The sequence below is a fragment of the Plodia interpunctella genome, chromosome 22 (assembly GCF_027563975.2).
Source record: "Plodia interpunctella isolate USDA-ARS_2022_Savannah chromosome 22, ilPloInte3.2, whole genome shotgun sequence".
Taxonomy (NCBI): domain Eukaryota; kingdom Metazoa; phylum Arthropoda; class Insecta; order Lepidoptera; family Pyralidae; genus Plodia; species Plodia interpunctella.
In genome coordinates this window covers 6,675,061-6,697,009 of record NC_071315.1, presented here as the reverse complement: position 1 = coordinate 6,697,009, position 21,949 = coordinate 6,675,061, and the positions used below count along the sequence as shown (strand labels likewise).

The 21,949-nt window shown below is 38.6% G+C and overlaps 1 protein-coding gene across 3 annotated transcripts in view; it reads left to right on the top strand.

The window, feature by feature from the left end:
- LOC128679573 (uncharacterized) overlaps nucleotides 1-21,949 on the top strand; it is a 141,969-nt gene that overhangs the window by 22,528 nt on the left and 97,492 nt on the right. For 2 of the 3 annotated variants that reach the window (XM_053761906.1, XM_053761903.1), the window contains exons 3-6: nucleotides 2,877-3,081; nucleotides 12,355-12,527; nucleotides 13,740-13,873; nucleotides 14,931-15,102. In XM_053761906.1, the coding sequence (XP_053617881.1) occupies nucleotides 2,877-3,081; nucleotides 12,355-12,527; nucleotides 13,740-13,873; nucleotides 14,931-15,102 (684 nt within the window). The remainder of the gene's footprint in view (nucleotides 1-2,876; nucleotides 3,082-12,354; nucleotides 12,528-13,739; nucleotides 13,874-14,930; nucleotides 15,103-21,949) is intronic. The other variant, XM_053761904.1, reaches the window with a different exon arrangement.

Below are 21,949 nucleotides of genomic sequence, written 5' to 3'. Positions count from 1 at the left end.
GTTTATTGTCTTCGTCGACTTGGTCTATATTGACGACATTTTCATTTTATTATGGCCTTACTTTGGATATTAGGAAATTGATTTTCCCCGACTGCTCAAAAGTATTTCATAGATCTTGTCTGTAAGTCATTTATGTAATCGCAATTCTATATGTTTATTTATTCTGTCATTCTCTTAAATGCATTAATTTTGAAACATGAAAAGGTGTGTGATGTACTAGGATTCTTATGTTTTCCCTGGATTGGGCAGAGGAAGACGGACATGCATTTTTGTTTCGTTTCGTTTTGATGGATAATCATAGTTTTTAAATAAATGAACGCCCAGCATACATGTTAATTAATATTGGCTTACATTACAAGATCCCAATGAAAATTACCACAGAAACGGGAACGCGACACAATAATTATAATTAAATATCTGCAAGAATCATTATTTTGGCTAAATGGAAAAGCGTATATATCCAATTATTAACTTCTCTTTAATCATTTTCATCTGATTACAGAGCAGTTTGCGCCATTCAAAGAGTTTTATAAACCACATTTACAAGAAAAGTGACAACTAGCTGCCTTCACGTTTACTGTGCCCTTTCAGGGCGTCATTTGTACTATATATATTTTTATTAACAACTTTACACATGTCACTTGAAATAATGAATCTTAATTCAAATTAATTTACTTGCTTTAAAACACTGTAGAAGAGATTTTACAGTAAATTATCGTCCGATTACATGTTCTGCTTCTAAACAGCATGCAAATATTAAACATTGTCAATATAATTATTCTGCCTATAGGATAGGACATCATCATACTGAAAAGCCTCTAATAGTAATATGACTAGTTTTAGCACCTGGTCATTATAAAAACCATCAGTCTTGCTCCAAAGCGCTCTCCACTCCACATCCCACATTCCATCAGCTCCCAATACATTGACATGTCAATCTTAATTATTGACAGGCACGAAGACGCCCGTCGTATGCCATTGTATGGAAAGCGTCCGCATTCAGACTGAGCACTTTTTGTTAACACATTTGCAACGACGAAAGGACTGAACCGTTCGCCTTTTATGAGAACTGGTTGATGAAGGAGAAAAATTCTGCTGCGAATCGTCCTGCGTGCAGATTTTGATCCTCTAAATCTGTCTCATCAGATAAATCATATAATATTACAGGTTACTCGAATTGGTCGATTCGTGTACCCGGTACTGTTTAATCAAAGCGAATTACTTTATTAATTGAAGAATGAACTAAAGGTGTAAGTCGAAATCTGTCAAAGAGTCGGCGACAGGTTTTTATGTTTTATGAACTAGCTTTGGCAGCTTACAGCAGCAGCTGTGTACACGTGTCTTCGAGCCCATAGAAACACGACATGTGTCGCCATGAATCTTCATTAAAGATTGGGAAACATTTTTGGTTAAAAAAAGGAGTTAAAATGTTTTTATTTTCTCCAAAAACCTCCAATGAAAATGCCGGTAATAGCAGACAGTTGGAGGTTGTCGCCTGATGTTGTAAAAATAAATCGACCTGTAACCCAGAGTATGTAAATTGTACTAAGCTACTTGTCACCAACAAATGAGTGCGTAATATCTCCACCATGTTAACATATAAAATCCATGGGAATCATGATGTGGGAAGCAAATCTGTCTAACACGATTATGGGAAGCGAGGCACAATAGTCAGCCTAATCCCTACAACTACAACAATGAGAACAAGAAGCCTGAAGGCCTACCACGAAACATACAAACGTAGCACGTTACTAACGTCCACATGCTGTCTCTTTTTCCCATATCGTTTACGTATCGTGCAAAAAAGAGTGAACCTGTGGACGCAATGACTTGTTTTATGGTAGTCCTCTTTTGATTTGTTCGAATAATTTATTAGTATTAGTGTTGACGTTTAGCTGTACTATGTTTGATATTAGTTATGTTGACAGTTGTTATTAAACTTCAATTATTATGTGCTTTGTCTATCAACAATACAAGTGGATTCTTCCTTCACGTTATAGCATATTACAATGATGATATGGAATTTAATATAACAAGGTTTTCAACAGACTTGCTCGAATTATTACCGTGCACTAGTTTTTTAATCGATGCTCTACGATACCCTTTCGAAGCGAAACGAAGTCCGTCCATGATCGAAGGTTTCGGGTTCGAATCCTACTCGTGCCACATGAGTTTGTATACCAATCTGACTCATGTAGTTTTGTTACATCACCACTTGCTTCCGGTGAAGGAAGCCAGCCATTGTGACGAAACCTGCACGATGGTTGACAGTTCACTAGTGTGTATGCGATCACTTGCCACTAGTAGCGATATGTAGTTGTAAAAGTCATGTCGGATGTCTTTAGGTGGTTTGGATAAAATTGATATCAGTGTTAGAAATAATACACTGCAAGGAAGTGAAAAACAAGTTATGACACACGTTGTAATGATATATACTCGGCTTTATCGGAAATTCCTTTCTTATGATAATCTCCAAAATTATCCTACTAATCCTACTTCCTTCCTACCAATATTATAAATGCGAAAATTTGTGAGTGTGTATATGTGTATGTTTTTTATTCTTTCACACGAAATTTACTGGATGGATTGTTACGAAATTTGGTATTACACGGGTAAAATATTACCTGGAATATTAGACCAGTTTGGTTCGGATAACTAGAGCAGTTCTCAAACCTAACCCTAAGTAACAACAAAACAACAATTAAGTGACGTAATTTAATAAAAACCCGAAAAATTAAAACACTTAGACTATAAAAAATGTAGCACATGTAATTCTCAACGCAAAGTAGGGACACACTGCTACTCCTCTGGCACAGTGATCCTAAAGTGGATCTTGGCCGCCGAGCGTCATTGAATGTAATAAATGTTGTTGACAGAGCTCCGAGCCCTACTTCCCATTCCTGGGCGCGCACGCCCCCCCAACGGGCTACCGCTCGGAAGGCGCCGAGGATGGCACCGTCCGCTGCTGCTGCGTCTGCTATACCTTCCTGCGGCAGCAGTGGGAGCAGTACGACCGCGAGAACAAGCCTCACAGCCAGCGGTTCTACTGGATGAAGCGGCTCGACGGCAAACCCTTTATAGGTAAGTCTACCGTCTCATCATCGTCATTTCAGCACTTTTTCGCCCATCACTTGAGTACAGGCCGCCTCTCTTTCGTGTAGTTCTTCTTGTCTGTTGATTACCTTGTACTATTTTTTAACTACTGAAACAGACATTGACAGCTGTCAATGCCAACACATTTGTTGCGGCCGTTATGATAATGAAAAAAAAAAGGAAAACCACACTACGTCCACTGCCGACTTCCATAGTGCAGGTGATGAAGCGGCGTAACAAACTTCACCGCAGTCTTTTCTTCAAAAAAGTCGATTAACAATGTGGGAGTTTTATATATCTTACGAATGTACATTCAGACTGCAGTCAGCTTTGAGAAATGAGGGCTCCATTTACTTTTACATAAATTATAGTTCACTAGAAACTAGTAAGTAAACACGAACGTAGCTATCAGACAGACAGCCTAATGAATCAGTCATCGATAGCAGACACTCTTGAATATATAAGCGGTTTGTGGGAGAATACATAAACTGAAAACATGAATATATTTTACGACCCACGTTTCAGGTCGGTGCTGCAAACGTGGCTTTACACGAGGAGTGCATACGTACGAGTTATATCTTTAAAATGTATTTAAAAGTGTCGTTTTCGTACTGTTTATTGGATCCTAAAGTTTCGAAAAGACAAAAGCTAAAAGTATTTTTTTGTCTTTTCGAATTTATTTTTGCTTTTACAAGAAAATTTAAATTGCATAAAAACGATATTCTTTTAACATTTGCAAAAATTTGTTATGTCATCAGATTTTAAATCATGATAAAAATAAACCATAAGTGTACCGTTCCCGAAAAATGTTAAAATTACCAAAATCAATAGTCTAACGGTGCACAGCGCCGGAACGCCGGAGGCTCGAAAATATTTTGTCATAAAACTCAATTCGGTAATTGATTTCGGCCATTGGAGCCCACAGTACTCTGAAAAAAAAAATGAGCCGGCAGAACAAAAGCAAATTGAACGAAAATCAATAGAATCGGAAACGCGTGTGTCGGACGCGAACGTATTTCAATACGGCATAGTAGATTAGACGAGTGGACGAGTCGAGTGGCGAGTGGTGAATGAGTGAACTGAAACCATATGCCGCCATGTACGGCATGTTTAAACTGCTGTCAAGATACCCAGAACTCTTAGTGAAATCAAAATCAAATCATTTATTCAGAAATTAGGCCTTCACAGGCACATTTTCACGTCATATTCAAAATTAAATGATGTTTACCAAAGCTACAAACTACTAGCATTTCGGAACGACCACTGCTGAGAAGAAATGCCGAAAGAATATCATTCAAACAGTGTTGGTCCTTATTATGCCAGAAAGGCCATTTACCACAATAAAGTACATGGTCAAAAGGTATACCGAAACATATTATGATTGTGATCAAGTGCTGATGAAAGAAAAATATATATACGTCTATATACCTATATATAAAACAAAAATTTCGTTGATGAACGAAACGTTGATGAAAAATGAACGAATGATGAATTCGTTATGAATTTGGATTGGTTGACGTGCTGTTGATTATACTAAGTATTTTTTAGAAGAGTAAATACTGATAGTATGTGCGAGAGTTTGTTTTAATTCATGAATAGGCAATATAATTTTATTTTTGGAAAACATACGTAAATATACCGTAATTTTTTTATCCGGAAAAAGGCTTTTTCTTTTTCAAAATTAATCACTTTGTCCATAATATTTATTATCTGTATCTTCCACATTCTCAAGTCTATATCATTCACATTTACAACTTTACTAACATTTATAAAATATTATCGATTATCGACGATTCTTAATTCACTTCACAGCAAGAATTTATACGAGCCCATTCACTCGCTTTATATGAACGTTGTCAATAGGAACGCGACATGTCGAACAAAAACTGCCAGCGGCTTGTCTATATTGATAGAGCCCACCCTATGTATCTACATGACATACACATACTACATGTACATAACATCAAGCATAATACTTACATAGTAAGACCAGCACGTGTATGGCTGGAGATTACAGGAAGGTATATATTTCGGCTTTCTGACTACATAAGCGGAGGTTTAATATAGTACATATTTTTCTTAAGGTTGATAGTCATAGTGAACAACTTAGTTTTCTATTAGACGTCGTAATCCCAATGAACGCTACTACGCTAAGGGGAACCATATGAATACTGCAGAAGAAGCCATTCGGAGTAGATGGCGGAGCCACGCCTTTGCCATTAGCTATGTAGAATACGCCAATGGTCTGACTAAGGATGCTAAAGACCGTGATAAGTTTTATGATATAAATTAGGAAAGGGGACTATATGATTGGGAATTGACCGGAGGATACACTAATTTGAGAGGGAGAGGCGGCTCTCTCTCTCATGGAAAAAAGTGGGAGCATTTATAACGTATCAGCTGTTGTCCGCAGCAAAAAGTAACCTATGACACTCTAATTATTTCCACACCAAATATCACCTCAATCTAATGCTTTGACGTGAAAGAAGGCTTTCATATAAAAAAAAATAGAATGAATAATGTTATGTCAGGTAACGTAATGACATAATAATATGGATTTTCCATCAATAATAATACCGAACAAAATAATGAGAACTTGGCCATATAACCAATGAAACACTGAACCCGAAACCAGTTGTAACCAGGAGTGAGCGAAGAGTTGGAGCGTTCCACGAAAGTCTTTGTTTCAGGCACCACAATGGCAGTGTTTTGTTTTGGACACGGCAACATAATACGCGCAGAATCCTATTCAATACGCGCATGGATTGTTGACAATGGCTCAGATGATTGACGAGAACATGGCCAGCACGTTGATGCGTAACACGTACGATACGAAAAATTATAATCAATGAAATTCTCGCACAAATACTAGAAACGTAAACAAGTTATGTACCTAACGTAGCGGATTCGCCGCTGGGGGTACTGATGTTGTAGAAGGTTCGTTTTCAAACGAAATGTTTAAGTTTGTTTTATGGGCATGAACTGGGTAGATGAGTTCCTAGCGTTATCTCTCATTAAACTTTTTCTTGAAGATACTCATATTGTACACAATTCTTGTAGCTACTTTGAAAAATGTAAAAATAACCTAATGTCTAACATTCCTGCATGCATCAATATTTGCTCGGGACTTGTTACTTTTTACTCGAAAATATGCCGGCTCCATACTGTCGCCGAAATGGGGGATCCGGTATACATTGCTGGTTTTTCATTACAGTAAATAAAAGCACTCAACACAAACTACGTAATATTTCGAGGACGAATGTCCGAGTTCGGCATTAACTTTGGTGTATGCCGAGTCCGCCAGTTTGGCGAACTGCTTGTTATTTTTGTTGATTCCGTGCTGAACTTGTGTTGTTGCAATATAACACCCTTTCTTATTATGCTCATAATGCTTACTAACCTGATTTCAGCGTTATTTCGCAGTATGTATTGCGTTACAGTTCGCCATCCTGTTGAACTACTCCGATTATAATATCCGATTGTAGTCCACGACAACCTACTGAATATATTGCAATTGCAAATTCGCCCCTATGTGTTTGTAGCATATAATAACGGAAGAATATGTGGAATTTTTTCTACCAGTTGATTTGAGAATGACAAAACATCTTGCACATCCGTGGGACATATAGGTAGCTCGTTATAAATGCTATCATAAAATTTGAATGAACCTCAGACCCGCGTTCTCAGAGGCGCAGTTTTCGCAACACACGTCTCGATTCGACTCCCGCGCAGGTCATCGCGTTAAATGATGCAACATGTAAAATAATTAGAATGCAGAATATCCACTCAAATATAAAGGGCTACTACTATAAATAAATAAATATATATAAGGCTGGATTTCTTCAAAAGGGTGTGAAAAGATTCATACAAAGCCACGCGCGTGTGGTACCCCTGGTGTTGACTACTTCCCTCTTGTTCATAGTAGGTCTGCTGCCTATCATGCTGGCTGTTATTGTCTGCTGATGTGGGCAGGGTATGCCTCTTTGCTTGCTCTCAGTAGTAAAGGGTCACATATGGTTAAACGGTTGGTGTTTAATTTCTTTTTAGTAATTATTATTTTCCAAAGATTACTCCACGCACGCATTGTTTGTTGTCTTGGCAGAACTCTCTTTTATCTGAGCGTGTCGGTACACGCTCAGATTCCTTCCTCCGCCATAGAGGGTCGGAGCCCAGTGTCCGTTTTCCCACTTTTGCTCTTCTGCTTCGCGATCCTTAGTTGTCAGACCGATATACGGAATCAAACCTATATACGGAAGAAGAGGATGCCAATTGCAGGCCGGGTCGTGAGGTTCCCTCTATTATGGTTGAGCTACGCGATGGCTGTCCCATGCGTCAACTCGTGAACGGGTGCTGCCAGAGGGAACTGGTCATCTCGTTTCTCATATATTTTCATGTAAGTTAATTGTGTTTCACATCGATATATATATATATATATATATTATAATCAGCACTCGGATCACAATCATAACCTGTTTTGATATACCTTTTGACTATGTACATTATGTACTTTTATATATTATTAGAAAGAAAAAAAAAACATTGTAAGAAACAATAATGGTAAGCCGATCTGGCATGATAGGGACCAACACTGTTCAAATGAGTTTCTTTCGGCATTTCTTCTCAGCAGTGGTCGTTCCGAAATGCCAGTAGTTTGTAGCTTGTGAGAAATAACTATAAATATAAAGATTGACGAGAAAAAGTGCCTGTGAAGGTCTAATTTCTGAATAAATGATTTGAATTTGAATTTGAATTTGCAGGAGTAAGCGTAAGCATGCATATATATTTCTCCACTATGATTATATTGCACACAAGATACTTATATAATGAGCCCATTCATGTCTGAACACACTGATTGATGGATTTGATGGTCTGGTTTGACTTGTGTGGTGTGATTGTCGTGATTTGTCAGTTTGTTTTGCGTAAGCTATTGCCGATTGTCATGCTACAAGAATGAATGGCCCGTGTTTGTCTATTGAGTTAATCATGTGGAGAGTAGACTATAGAATCAGCAACAAGAACTGATCCTATTCAAATCCTAATATTTTGATTGCGAAAATATATTTGTATTTTTAGGGTTCCGTACCTCAAAAGGGGGGACCTTATAGGATTGTTGAACGTTGTCAGTCTGTCTGTCCGTCTGTCAAGACCCTTTTTCTCAGGAACGCGTAAAGGCTCTTTCAGCTAGGAAACAATCAATGCATGATATAGAAAAAAATCTAAAAATTGGTAATTTAAATATCTAACTTTTTTTTCTGTGATGTAAGTAACATCAAAGAAAAAAAAAGTTTGATATTTTGTACGGAACCCTCGGCTCGCGATTCTAACTCGCACTTGACCGTTTTTTTTTCCTCTGTCTACTAAATTTTCTTGAAATACATAGATTCAAGCTTCAAACCTGGCAAGCTACGTCATCAGATTGTAAGTCTAAATTTCGTGCGTCGATCTTGCATCTTAGAGGAGAGAAGAGAAAGAGGTTATTTTCTTCTTCTTGTCGACTCGGCGAATTGTATTGGTGAAGACCAATAAGACACCGATACAGTATTATCTCTCTTTCTCATATGAGCGTGTTGCCGGTTCCTTCCTTTAGCCGTTGAGCGACGGAGCCCAAGGTCCGCTTATACTTATACATATATCGCTTATACTTATATCCGCTTATCTTCTTCATAGTCGTATTCCTCATGGCTGAGGGTCGTGGTCATTATGTGGAATGAAACACAGATAACAACTTTCTTGGCATTAGTAATGGAGTGGTTTGCCATTGCCTTCTCCATTTCACACACAAGTTAATAATTATTCAGTGTGCAGGTTTCCTCACGATGTTTTCCTTCCACCACCACCGCTTATACATAAGTATAAAGCGGATATAAATCCGCTTATACATACAGCATTACCTAAGTTTCTAATAAAATTGCCTCCACGATTAAAGAATTTTGGATGTGGAAAGACGTTCCAGATAAAAGCATATTTCTATCATCGTATCCATCATCTGACTTATTAGTCATCACAACATTGTGCGTAGGGTTGTCAGATGGCCGGGAAGTCCGGGATGGTTACGGAATTTTGCGCGTTGTCCAGTAATTTCACTTTGGTGCCGCGGAATTCACAATTATACTAGCTTTTGTGAAGTAATAGTTTTTTTTTGTTAATAGTTAGCCATGGAAAGCCAAATATATATGTAATTCTAGAAATGTTTAAAAAATTAAATAATAATAATAATTCGCATAACAGCCGACGATTCTAGGTACCTAGTTTAAACACGGGTCGGACACCAAAACTGATCGTGGCCCAATACAATGCCAATGCAAAAGCCTGGATCTGTCAACCCTGATTGTGTGTTACGATTGAGCGTACGATTGGAAGCATCCGCGGCGCTCCTTTGATGTCCAGTTTATATTTAGACCGGGCCGGACCCGCGAATAATACCCTAGGGTTGTCACTGTGCTATTTTTATGGGATTCTTTCTGTTTTTCTCTCCTAAAGGTTATTTAATATTCAAGTCACGGCAGTGTTAACTAACAACCCTATACATGTATAATGTTCTCATGTTGGTACTAATTTGCAGGTACTGCAATTTGTGTAGGAAAACGAGACCTTGGAGCCATGAGATTGTTCTAAAAGAACCATTTATTATTATTTTTATTATTTGTCGTAATCTTTTTGCCTTTTGCGTAAGTATATAATTTATATTTTCAATTTAGTAACTGTATGTTTTATGTGGATTAAAATGTTTTGTATTGTAAACAAATTGTAGTATAATCTATGTGGGTGTAACTGCACTGTTTCTTGCTTATATAAATTGTTGAAAATGCAATAAAATATATATATATTAAGATAAATCACACAGATCGAGCTAGCCCCAAATTAAGTTCGAGACTTGTGTTATGGGATACTATATTCTATAACAAATACATATATAGATAAACATCCAACACCCGGGCCAATCAGAAAAAGATCATCATGACCCGACCGGGGTTCTAACCCGGGACCTCTCAGGTTCAGAGGCAAGCACTTTACCATTGAGATTGTTGATTGTCCGGAGAAAAAAAACTGTCATGTGTAATCATTGTTAACATTTTTTGCCAGACTGGAAAGACCGATGGTATTTTAAATGATGACGAATGGTATACTGAGTACTGACCCATCCTTTTTAATTAATATTTTGCACATTTGAAGACCCTGCTAATATGTTTTATAAACCAGTTGCCCTGCAGGCCTACCATCAACTTTTACAGAACGATTCCAATACAACTCAGTTCAATTTAGGCACCTAAAATGAATCGCATTCATACTAAAACTTAAGTCTATGGTACGAATTTGCAATGCAGTTCAGTTTAGGTCGTAAAGTGGATCGCGTTAAGAGATGATGGTAAGCCCCCTGTAATATTTAAAGCATTTTACAAAAATATAAACCACTGGAACAGGTATTAGGGCGGTTAGGCGTGCGACACGCCAACATTCTGACATGGAAACTGTGCACTGTCACGTTATGGTCCATTATGGCCGTTTAGTGATTATAATATACTCTAAAATATACGATATGGCTGCTGGTATTTTGTAAATGGAGAGATTATTTGATAATGCGAAGGTTAAATGACTGTGATTAGTTAAGAATGCATGATTTTTTTGTCAAATAAAAAAAAAGGAAATAAATATTTATAAGAGTATCATGGTTCTTCGCTTTTAAATAATACTGATTCCGAAAAATAAATACAATTAAATTAATACCTGTATTTATAATTTAAACTATCAATTCTCGTTCGGCCCGATCTGACGCAAACCTATTGTTGTTCAATTGTTTTTACTATCTCAAGGATCGAATGGTGACGTCATTATTCGACAACCCTAATACAGCGAAAGATCGCGAAAGCAAATAACTTGTGTAAACACAAAATCTTACAGCACGAAGACGCTCCCTTCAACTGTTTCTCCACGCCTCCAAACTCAAACAATTCCCCGCACACAAATACCGACGCTAATTACCGTACATTGCCTCGTTTGTATATCATCTGAGGATCTAAGATTATTACCGTAAGAAATCAAAATGAATTTAAACATTTAAGAAACCCGCGACTCCGACCGAAGTTGCTGGCATCATCTCATCTGCTTGATAGGAACTGACGGTTTCCATACGGTTAAACGCACATATTTCAACCATAGCTAAGAACACTAGATTAAATTCTCTTCCAAATAAAAAACTAGATCAAAATCGATTTGGCTGCTACGATGGCACGGACAGACACAGATACACAGACACGTTAAACTTTTAACTCTTTTCCTTCTGTCGTTGGGGATTACGTACGTAAGTTTGGCGAACTGTTTGCCGTGTGCAGCCGGCATTGGGAAAGCCTCAACCCACGTGAGGAGGCGTGAATGGCAACAATTAGCATCAATAAACTAGTATCTTCGCAGTGCGGTCAATGGATCAAGGCGTCACTTTCCCTGCGCGGGTCGAGGTCGCTGCCGCGCCCGGCTTTAATCAGTTGACTCATACACACAACTGAATGATTGGCATTTGAAAATATTATTCATATTTTCTTACAAGCTGCATAACAAATGCAACCCTTCGGGATACCAAGCGTAATTGTAAAAAAAAATACTTATACACAGTGACGCCATCTACTTTATGAAGCGCCATTGACAGATTTTTTGAACAAATCTCGCAGATACTTTCGGGATAAAAAGTACCCTATGTGTGATTCCAAGGTATAATAAGGTAGGCTACCTCAATAGCAAATTTCATAAAAATTGGCCCTGTCGTTTGAGCATGATAAATTAACAAATATACTCACAAACTTTCGCCATTGTAACATTAGTGGTGTAGGGTTTAAACTACGTACTGGGATCTAAATAAAAGATTAGAATGCAGAACAGTGTGTTTATTAATTAACGTTGACATGCGACACGTTCGCCCCTACAGTGGGAAATGGGATTAGGTGCCCTAGAATTGGACCACTCCAAATGTAAAGAAATTCGAATTTATCTTTGGATGAATACATCATTCGAGTGCTTTTTTATCTTGCAAGAGTTAAGGTGTAAGACTTAATAAAAGTTGTTACAAAGTTATGTCTTTTATGATGGTTTAGATATTTTCAAATATTTTTTAAGTCGATTTCCAACCAACTTTGAATCATTCCAGCTTTGTCACAGGATATTACACGTTGCACTATGAATAATCATAACGATATGAAATATGTTTTATTTTATCTAGAATATAAATATTTTCAATATAATCATCTGAAATATAGTGGTAACTTATTCCAGGAGCGGACATGTCCTTCCAAGGGGAGTACGCGGCGCAAGTCCTCGGGCTCGCGGGGGAGCCGGCCCCCGCCTCCCCCCGCCCCGCCTCCCGCGCGCTGTTCTCCGAAACTCCTGTATCCACACCAGCTGCTAACGACAAGGAGAACCATCAGACCAAATTTAACAACGTTAATGTGAGTAATCCTACTCAATTTCTGAGACAATTTTGCGCTCATGATAGCTTTTTAAACGCTCTGATTTAAAGTGCAATAGAAAGAGATGCAGGAGTTTATTTGTCTAGTCCATGGTATGGTTATTGATATAGTCCATTTGAGTGGAAGTTACTTCTGAAAGTTCTTGGGTTAACGGGTGAACCAGCTCCCACCTCCCTCCGCCCCGCCTCTCGCCCTGCCCCGCCTCCAACCCCGCCTCACGCGCGCTTTCTCCGAAACTTCCGCGTCTACCCCAGCTGCTAACGATAAGGAGAACCACCAGCTCAAGTTCAAAAGCGTCAATGTGAGTATACGTTTCTGAGATACTTCTGGGCGTGATTAAAATATCCAACTTGGTAGTCTATTACGGACAATACATTGGCAGTGTTCAGGTACTGAGAGTCCTTAGAAGTTTGGAGACTGGTCCGTGATGTGGTTTATTGGACTAGTCTATTTGAGTGCAAGTTCCTTCTATAGATTTATGGGTTAATTGAACCAGACCCCACATCCGGGGCCCCGCCCTCCGAGGCTCCCGCGTCCACACCAGCTGCTTACGACCAGGAGACCAACCAGACAAAGTTCAACAAAGTCGATGTGAGTAGGATTTAGATTTTCTGAGATACTTCTTGCGTTCATGATAACTTTTTACACGCTTAAATTTAAGGTACAATAAAAATCAAGGTAAAAAAGGAACAGCAGTTTATTTATTTAGTTCATGGTATGGCTTATTGGTTTAGTCTGTTTGAGCGTAAATTACTTCTAAAGTCCTAGGGTTAGGGGGTTAACCAGCGTCTTCTCGTCCCGGCTGCAGATCAGCTTTCTGCATGTTGTACTTCGAACTCCTGTCTCTATTGCATTTGATAAGGAGTACAAGATCAAGTTAACATTATTGTGAGTGTACAATGGTAGACTTTTGCTTTTGCGAGCGGCCCCATTCTTCTCTCACCACTCACGGGGAGGTTGGTGCTGTTTTCAACGTGAGATATGACGCGTCGGGAGCTAAATCTATATGAAATATTTTGTGACAATCCAGACTTAGTCGCCGACGCTGGCGGCAACTGGTAACTGTATGAATCTTTTGACACTGTTCGTATCAGAGTGGGTTTGAATTTATGCATTGTTGAGGAAGGTTTATATGGATTGTTATTCAACTCGGAAAGATTGATTTAAACGAGGCTCCGTGTTAAATTCCAGCAGCGCTACGTGGAGAAGGCGGCGGGGTCTGAGGAGGGCGTGCTGGACCTGCGCGCGCGCGAGCCCTCCGTCGTGTCTGTGGGCTCGCAGCACTCCGCCGCGTCCGAGGGCGCCGGCTACCTCGACGCTGTCAGGTATACACGCGGCCGCACCCGGCTCCGCTCCACACACCACACGCTACACTGTGCACGCAGCACTCCGCCGCGTCCGAGGGCGCCGGCTACCTCGACGCTGTCAGGTACACACGCGGCCGCACCCGGCTCCGCTCCACACACCACACGCTACACTGTGCACGCAGCACTCCGCCGCGTCCGAGGGCGCCGGCTACCTCGACGCTGTCAGGTACACACGCGGCCGCACCCGGCTCCGCTCCACACACCACACGCTACACTGTGCACGCAGCACTCCGCCGCGTCCGAGGGCGCCGGCTACCTCGACGCTGTCAGGTATACACGCGGCCGCACCCGGCTCCGCTCCACACACCACACGCTACACTGTGCACGCAGCACTCCGCCGCGTCCGAGGGCGCCGGCTACCTCGACGCTGTCAGGTACACACGCGGCCGCACCCGGCTCCGCTCCACACACCACACGCTACACTGTGCACGCAGCACTCCGCCGCGTCCGAGGGCGCCGGCTACCTCGACGCTGTCAGGTACACACGCGGCCGCACCCGGCTCCGCTCCACACACCACACGCTACACTGTGCACGCAGCACTCCGCCGCGTCCGAGGGCGCCGGCTACCTCGACGCTGTCAGGTACACACGCGGCCGCACCCGGCTCCGCTCCACACACCACACGCTACACTGTGCACGCAGCACTCCGCCGCGTCCGAGGGCGCCGGCTACCTCGACGCTGTCAGGTACACACGCGGCCGCACCCGGCTCCGCTCCACACACCACACGCTACACTGTGCACGCAGCACAACTTGCAGCCCGATCCGGTTCCGATTAAAACTTTTATTTGAAAATGTAGCCTATTTTGCTCTTAAAGGTTTCCTCTGTTTCTGTCCAGTAGTTTTTGAGTTTATTCATTGCGGACAAGAAAATATACAAATCTTTTCTTACTAGCGGCCTGTCCCAGTTTCGCACTATCTATTTAAAAAATCCGCGTCAAAATCCGTTTTAAAGATGTAAGCATAGAAAGGGACAGAACGGGAAGCGATGATATAGTGTGGTGATGACGAGGCAGGTCGACGGTGTCGGTGTACTCGGGCGCGTCGACGTCGAGCTCGGAGCGCGACATCCTGGACCTGTCGATGCCGGACAAGAACTCCGTGACGGAGGTGTGCTACGTCTGCGGCGACGAGTTCCGCCGCGGCACGCTCTGCAACCTCCACACCAAGGAGCCCAAGGACAAGGCGGTCAGTACACTACACTACACTACACTACAGACACCTCTTACTGTCCAACTGCTTCTTTTCTTATTGGGATGTAAATATATTAGAACAAATCACACAGATTGAACTAGCCCCCAATAAAAGTTCGAGACTTGTGTTATGAGATACTAACTCAACGATACTATATTATATAACAAATATATATATATATATATATATATATATATATATATATATATATATATATATATATATAAATAAACATCCATCCTATCGTAAGGATAATTGATATAAAATATCCATAGCGCATTTAAAATACACACAGCGCCATCTAGTGTTTTTCTTGCAAAGTTTACTTTATTAGCATTTAGGATGCTAAATACTACATATGATTACATACAAGGTTTTCACTAATCCCACACAAACAATAACTTTTTTCGGAATGAAAGCTACCCTAAGTCCTTCTCCATAATCTTAATTATATACATACGTATAAGTGAAATTTCAAAAAGATTGGTTGAGTACATAGAGCATGAAAAAGTAACAACAAAGCTGCGCCCAAGGACTTAACTCCCATGAGAATTTCGGAATAAAAAGTATGTGTTACTCCAGATTATATTCTATCCATGTACATAATTTCATAATAACTTTTATACAAAATTTTATATTAACAATATTAGTAAAATGAACTAATCACACAGATTGAATCAGCCCCAAAGTACATCATGTCATTAAATTAATAAATAAACATCCAAGACCAAAGACAATCTAAAAAGATAATTTTGCATCTTGACCTGACCGGCGATCGTATCTGGGACGTCCGTTATAGCAGTCAAGCATGATATAAAGTAAGGAAAATATGCGAGAATATAAAATTAACCTAAACATTCTTCTCTCACAACTAATTACCGAACAGCGAACAAAGATCTCGCCTTGTTACTGATGAAATTAGTTACTTTGTATCTAATGTCTAAACTTCAACGGCTCTATTGCCAATTTTGATTGTCCCCATGCCTTAAAATGGACGCGACGCATTAGCCTAAACTATAATTATGCTTATTGAAAAGGTATACCAAAAAACAACTATGTCAAAATATTATTATGTCAAAAAAATATATGCCTTAATAGTTACGCTAAATTAAATTAGGATAAAAAAATTATGCGGAAAAAAGGGATCCTCCTTTTTTTTCAAGATATAACAAAAACAATGCACTTTTTTTGGGTGTTATTTGGACTTTACAAAAATGTCACATGTTAATCGTATCTCCTTGTGACGTCGTCGACAGGATATACACTTCCCATTAAGTTTGATCTCTAATAAATCAGTGTTTATTATTCATACTGAAAAGTAGTAAGGGGTGAATTTCACGAGCGTTTGAACTCCGCCGCGGGATGTCATTAGTGTTTATTAAATTGTACCATACACAGTAATCAATTTAATTATCCTTTTTTATATATATATTCTTTATTTATTTACTAATTCAACGATACATAATATAATATAAATAAGTAGTGTACTGGTGCCTAAATTTATAAACAAATTATTTATTTAGTTACTTCAATAGATTGTTAGGCTTAATAGCCCAGTAAATTCGGCAATAACCGAACACTGGGAACTCAAAAATATTTCTTCAAAAACGTCAATTAATTAATTTTTCTAGTCGTGATTGTAAAATCTTGATATACCAGTTGAGGTGAAAACGAAACCATAGCGCGTTTTAAAATCGTCAAGCGCCATCTAGTGTATCAATTACACAACATTTCATCGTCCACCGGCATTGTTAAAAAAGTGTTAGTGTATTCATATGACGGATTGTAGGGAGTTAATTTTCCTCTAATTTTTCATTTTGTATTGTTGAGCCTTTTTCTAGTAATTTTGATGAAAACTAAAAAAAAATATATTACGGATTTCCCATACAAATGTAATACTAATATTGAATGCGTGGATATTTCTTGATCTTTCCTGTTATTTGCATTGACAGTATTAACCTAGGTTTCTAGTAGTTCTAGGTTTATATAGTAACCCACTTCCAAATAATATGTTTGGTAACATATATATGTTTAAGCTGGTGAAACTTTGGAAACGATGTTTCAATAGATAGCTTTGGTAATATTTTTATACTACCCTAGCAGGCAAACAGTAATGGCGGTAAGCCCCATTACTGTTTGCCTGCTTTGCTTTGATGGTAAGTGGTCACCGCAGCCTATCAGCGCTTGCAACACCTGGGGTATCACACGCGTGTTGCCAGCTTTGTGTCCTAGGTATTTTTTGCCACAGTCCCCTGCAGTCACACGCCTCTCTCGCCCTTCCGGAACACAACAAAGCACGGCTGTTTGGCGGCTGATATAGATGAAGGTGAGGTTCCCATGCAGACGACCTTTGTACAAGGTCTACCTCTGATAAAACTGTCTTAATCCAAATAACAGATAACATATTGAAATATTCACGCTTTGGATATCATGTTGTATTAGTCAGTCGCGTCTATTATACGGCTCCACACCGTCGTGGAACAGTTAATCTGGAATAACACTTACATAGGGTACTTTTTATCCCGAATTACCCACGGGAGCGAAGCCCCGGGGCGCAGCTAGTAAAGATATAATATCGCGAGTCATCCAGTCATATCAGACGATGTCGATAGCAGAGTTCAAGTCCAAAATTCTGAAGAGCATTGTAAAAAAATAATTACCTTGAGTATACCGCATCCAGTAATATTATCCCATGAAAGAACCATGTATATTTTTAATGAGGTTAATATTTGTTTGTTATTATGATTAATATGTACTCGATTTAAATTATTTTTTCGTGCAGTGGAGGCCTTTGCTCGGCAATGACATGAAATATAATTATAATTGCTAGATAATTAAAAACCACGTTATAATGATATGTTTTTAAAAGACGACCAAAAAGGAGTGTTATGTTTTCAGGGTTTATGTTTGTAATATCACATACATATTCCATGATAATTTGTTATTAAGTAGTTTATTTTCAAATATATTTTCTTTAATGTATAGACATAGTCCACTTACAGTTTTTTCCTATGTATATATTGTGTAGATTTTGCTATATTTCGCTGCAAAATACATTCTTCTTTTTTATGTAAAACTAGCTACGCCTCTGGGCTACGCTCCCATGGGATTTTTTGGATAAAAGGTGCCCTATCTGTTATTCCAGGTTATATTCTACCCTTGTACCGTATTTCATAACAATCCATCCAGTAGATTTTGCGTGAAAGAGTAACAAACATACACACGTACATTGTCACAAACTTTCGCATCTATAATATTAGAAGGATTCGTATAGTGGTCTTCGAATTTTGTGGCTAATTTGACTCAATCCTAGACAGATCCTATTACTTTATCACGTGATATTTCGTCGGATAATTAAAAAAAAAACTCGAAACATCGATCACAGGTCATTCTCATTACACTGCCCTTCGACACCGAGTGATAAAAATAATTGGCTAACTTTATCTATACGTCGCGGTCGGTCAAAACCAATTCTTAATTTTGAATATCGGTCAAATGTGGTTTTGTCTTTGGAAGTCTAGACTATGAGTTGATGTAAACAAGCATTATCTACGTGCACACTAGCGCCACCACCACATGATTTCAATTTATTTTATTTCTTAAAACATAAAAAATTATACCACACAAGATAAATTAGTTAATATTAGAAAATTGTAATTTTCAATTAAGCAATGTGGCCACGGTTGAAAATCCACTTGGGGTTTCGATGGCCACCATTTTTTACCCGAGTGCGTAGGAAGGGTATTGTTTTTTGCACTTATATTGTATGTAATATTCTTTATTAGCACATATCTCCAAAATCGTTGAACGGATTTACATAATTGAGGTATCGTTACTTTTGTCTTATCTGCTTCAGTGTTCTCAGATAGGTGACGTTATATAAAACATACGAGGCGGCTAAGCCATTGGATTTAGTCAGGAACTTTTTGTTTCGAATACTACAATATGGGTATCAAATTAAAGGGCTCAATGCAAGTATTTTTAATCACGTCTGCTGTATGTATCGACTGACAGTCTAGATTACCAAACGAAGGCTAGATATGGCCTTAAAATGAAATATAATGTGTTTTGGTTCACAGTTCATTCATCGTCCATCGTTTAATATCCGTTCAAATTGTATAGATTTTAAAAATGCATTTTTTCTTCTAAATTACTTATAGTGTAAAGTGTTTAAAAGACAAATGATTAGTAAAATTAAAACTTATTTTATGTATAGTGACTTAACAACCAACATTAGTTTTAAATAATGATTTTGCAAATTGAATCTTATTATATATCTTTTCTCCGATGCGTTTTTCGTGTTAATAAGACATTCACTGTAATCAGTATTTTCGTGGAGTCACCATAGACGGAGCTGTAGGGCTCCTCGCAGCACACTCTCAGAACTACTGATCTATAATATTTTCACTTACATTTATGCAATATGTTGTATATATGTACACGTGCGTCTTTCGACCTTTGTGACATATTTCGTGAACCCATCTCGAGATAAAGATCCGTATCCGGTTGGATTTGATAAGTTGACGTCATCGTTAATATATTATTTATCTTTTAATTCTTTTACATTAAACTTATATATATTCAGATAACCATAGATCCCCGTCCACACGTGAGTAACAATTTGTTTGACAGCACTGATTACAATCTTACTCTTGAATTAGAGGAGTGACACATTACATATATACATTAACATGTAAATATGTATGTATCTTTCTTGTATTTAATTTATGTGTGATGATGCGCCCGCGGGCTTCGCTCTCGTGGAAATTTTGGGATCAAAAGTACCCTATGTGTTAAACATATTCTACTCTAAATAAAATGGAAAATACTCGACTGATATGTACCTAGTTTGATGAGGGTGGATGAATGTTAGCTATCATACATAGAGTTTTTTAAATTCGATCGGTGGTTCCAGTATAGTAATTAAAATATTATGAAAAATTGATAAACCTTGCATCAGTAACTAAAGCTCATATTTTAATTAGATTAATGATGTTAAAAACTAAGGTTAAGCAATGATAGATACGGACAGAGATAGAATTAGTGGATGGACACTTATTGACAATCTCGATGTAATACAAGGTGAATGAAGTAGGTAAAACTGAATATTATAATCGTCTATTATTTGACTGACTTTCGACTTTTCGACCTCACCTTATTTTTTCACCCATCATTCAAAAATGACATTGTCTAAATCCACACAAGTTTGATATTTTGTTGACAACGTGTAAAAAATATTTATTTTATATCAAAGAATGTTATCTCGAAAAGATGTCTATGCCTGGAAAAGGCCTGAAAAGATGATTATGTATCAGCCATTCAGATCCCACTACAATACGACGATCACAACAGCTCATGATAAAATCTAGAAATACGTAAATCTTTTCGCAATATAGAAATCCGGTTAACTATATAATACACTAACTCATTCTCTAACTTTCCAAAGAACATTATTTCGATAGTTCATATAATATACCTTTGTATTTCTCGACATTTCAATGTTGACTATACTTGCGTTACATAATGGTGGATAAGCTCTGTAGCTTACTGCCAACGTTTATCTCGTAAAAGTCTGCATAAAAATCGCGACGTCACCATAATCAAGTCTAGGAACAGGCAATTGAATATATCGCCGCTATCGTAATGCCAGAGGTGGAGGTCGGGGGTGGCAGTTATCGCAGTGGAAAATATGACGGACGAAACCTTGCGACTCGGGTTATCTGACGGACTGAGGCGCGCGGCTGAGGCAGCGCCAAGTTAGGGCTCGATCGGACGAAAATAGGGCTTCATATTTTCTTGACGTGACGATGCCATAGTAATTTCTTCGAATTTTTTATTCTGCATGTTGCAATAGTTTGTAAATACTAGCTATTTGTTTATTTTCATTGCATATATGGCTATTTATGTAAAAAAAAGGCTGGGCAAAAGCCTAATTTCTTCCACGGACAAGGCGTGGAAAAATTTCGTTTGTCTCTTCATTCCTTGTCAAAAGCCTTAAAATCATCTGACCATGTGCTTCTTGGTTTTCCTCTTTTCCGGCAGCCATTGTTTGGAATTACATGGAATCCATTAAACACTGTGGTGTGATACGTAAAGAAGCAACAAGACTCTTCAGGATTTACTTGATAGTGTAACTTGGCGCGTGAACCGCCGCGCGCCTCTCCATGCAATACGGACAGTCGTTACCCTCATGGAGTCAATTACGTGTTTTTATAACATAAACTTATTTATTTATCTGTGTACTAACCTTATCGGCCGTGATGTATAGGCGTGGTACATCGATTGGTAAACATTATGTACTTGCAGCGATAATAGTCTTAATTCTTTTTTAAATATTTCGATTTGGCAGTATATAGCATAAACGTAGTACTTTTTAATCAATTGGACTTAGATCGCAACAGAAAATTAAGATCTCCACTTCTTCTACTGGCCTTCGTCCCATTTTTATTCGGGTCATTTCTCTTCAGAGTTGGCGGTTTTCTGTCGAGGTCTTTGGTTATGGATTTTATCCATGCGAGCATTTGTGATAGGATTTACATTTATAAGCAAACACAAATTGTAAGTAATACTAGAAAAAGTTCAGCATGTGCTACTTGCATGGGATACCATTGTCGATTAATTTATGATCTATGAATATCAAATGATGTAAAGTGATATTGTAACATCAAAATCTCTAATAGTGTAAGAATTAAATGCAATGTCATTATTTTAGTCACTCGATCTCATATTTTTAGCTGTATTTTCATCACAGCTGTGCCCCGCGGCATCCCGTGGGAATCTCAGGATTCAGAATACATAGACGCAAGAAGTCAGAAGTTTATTGCACTTTGTCTAAGATAAA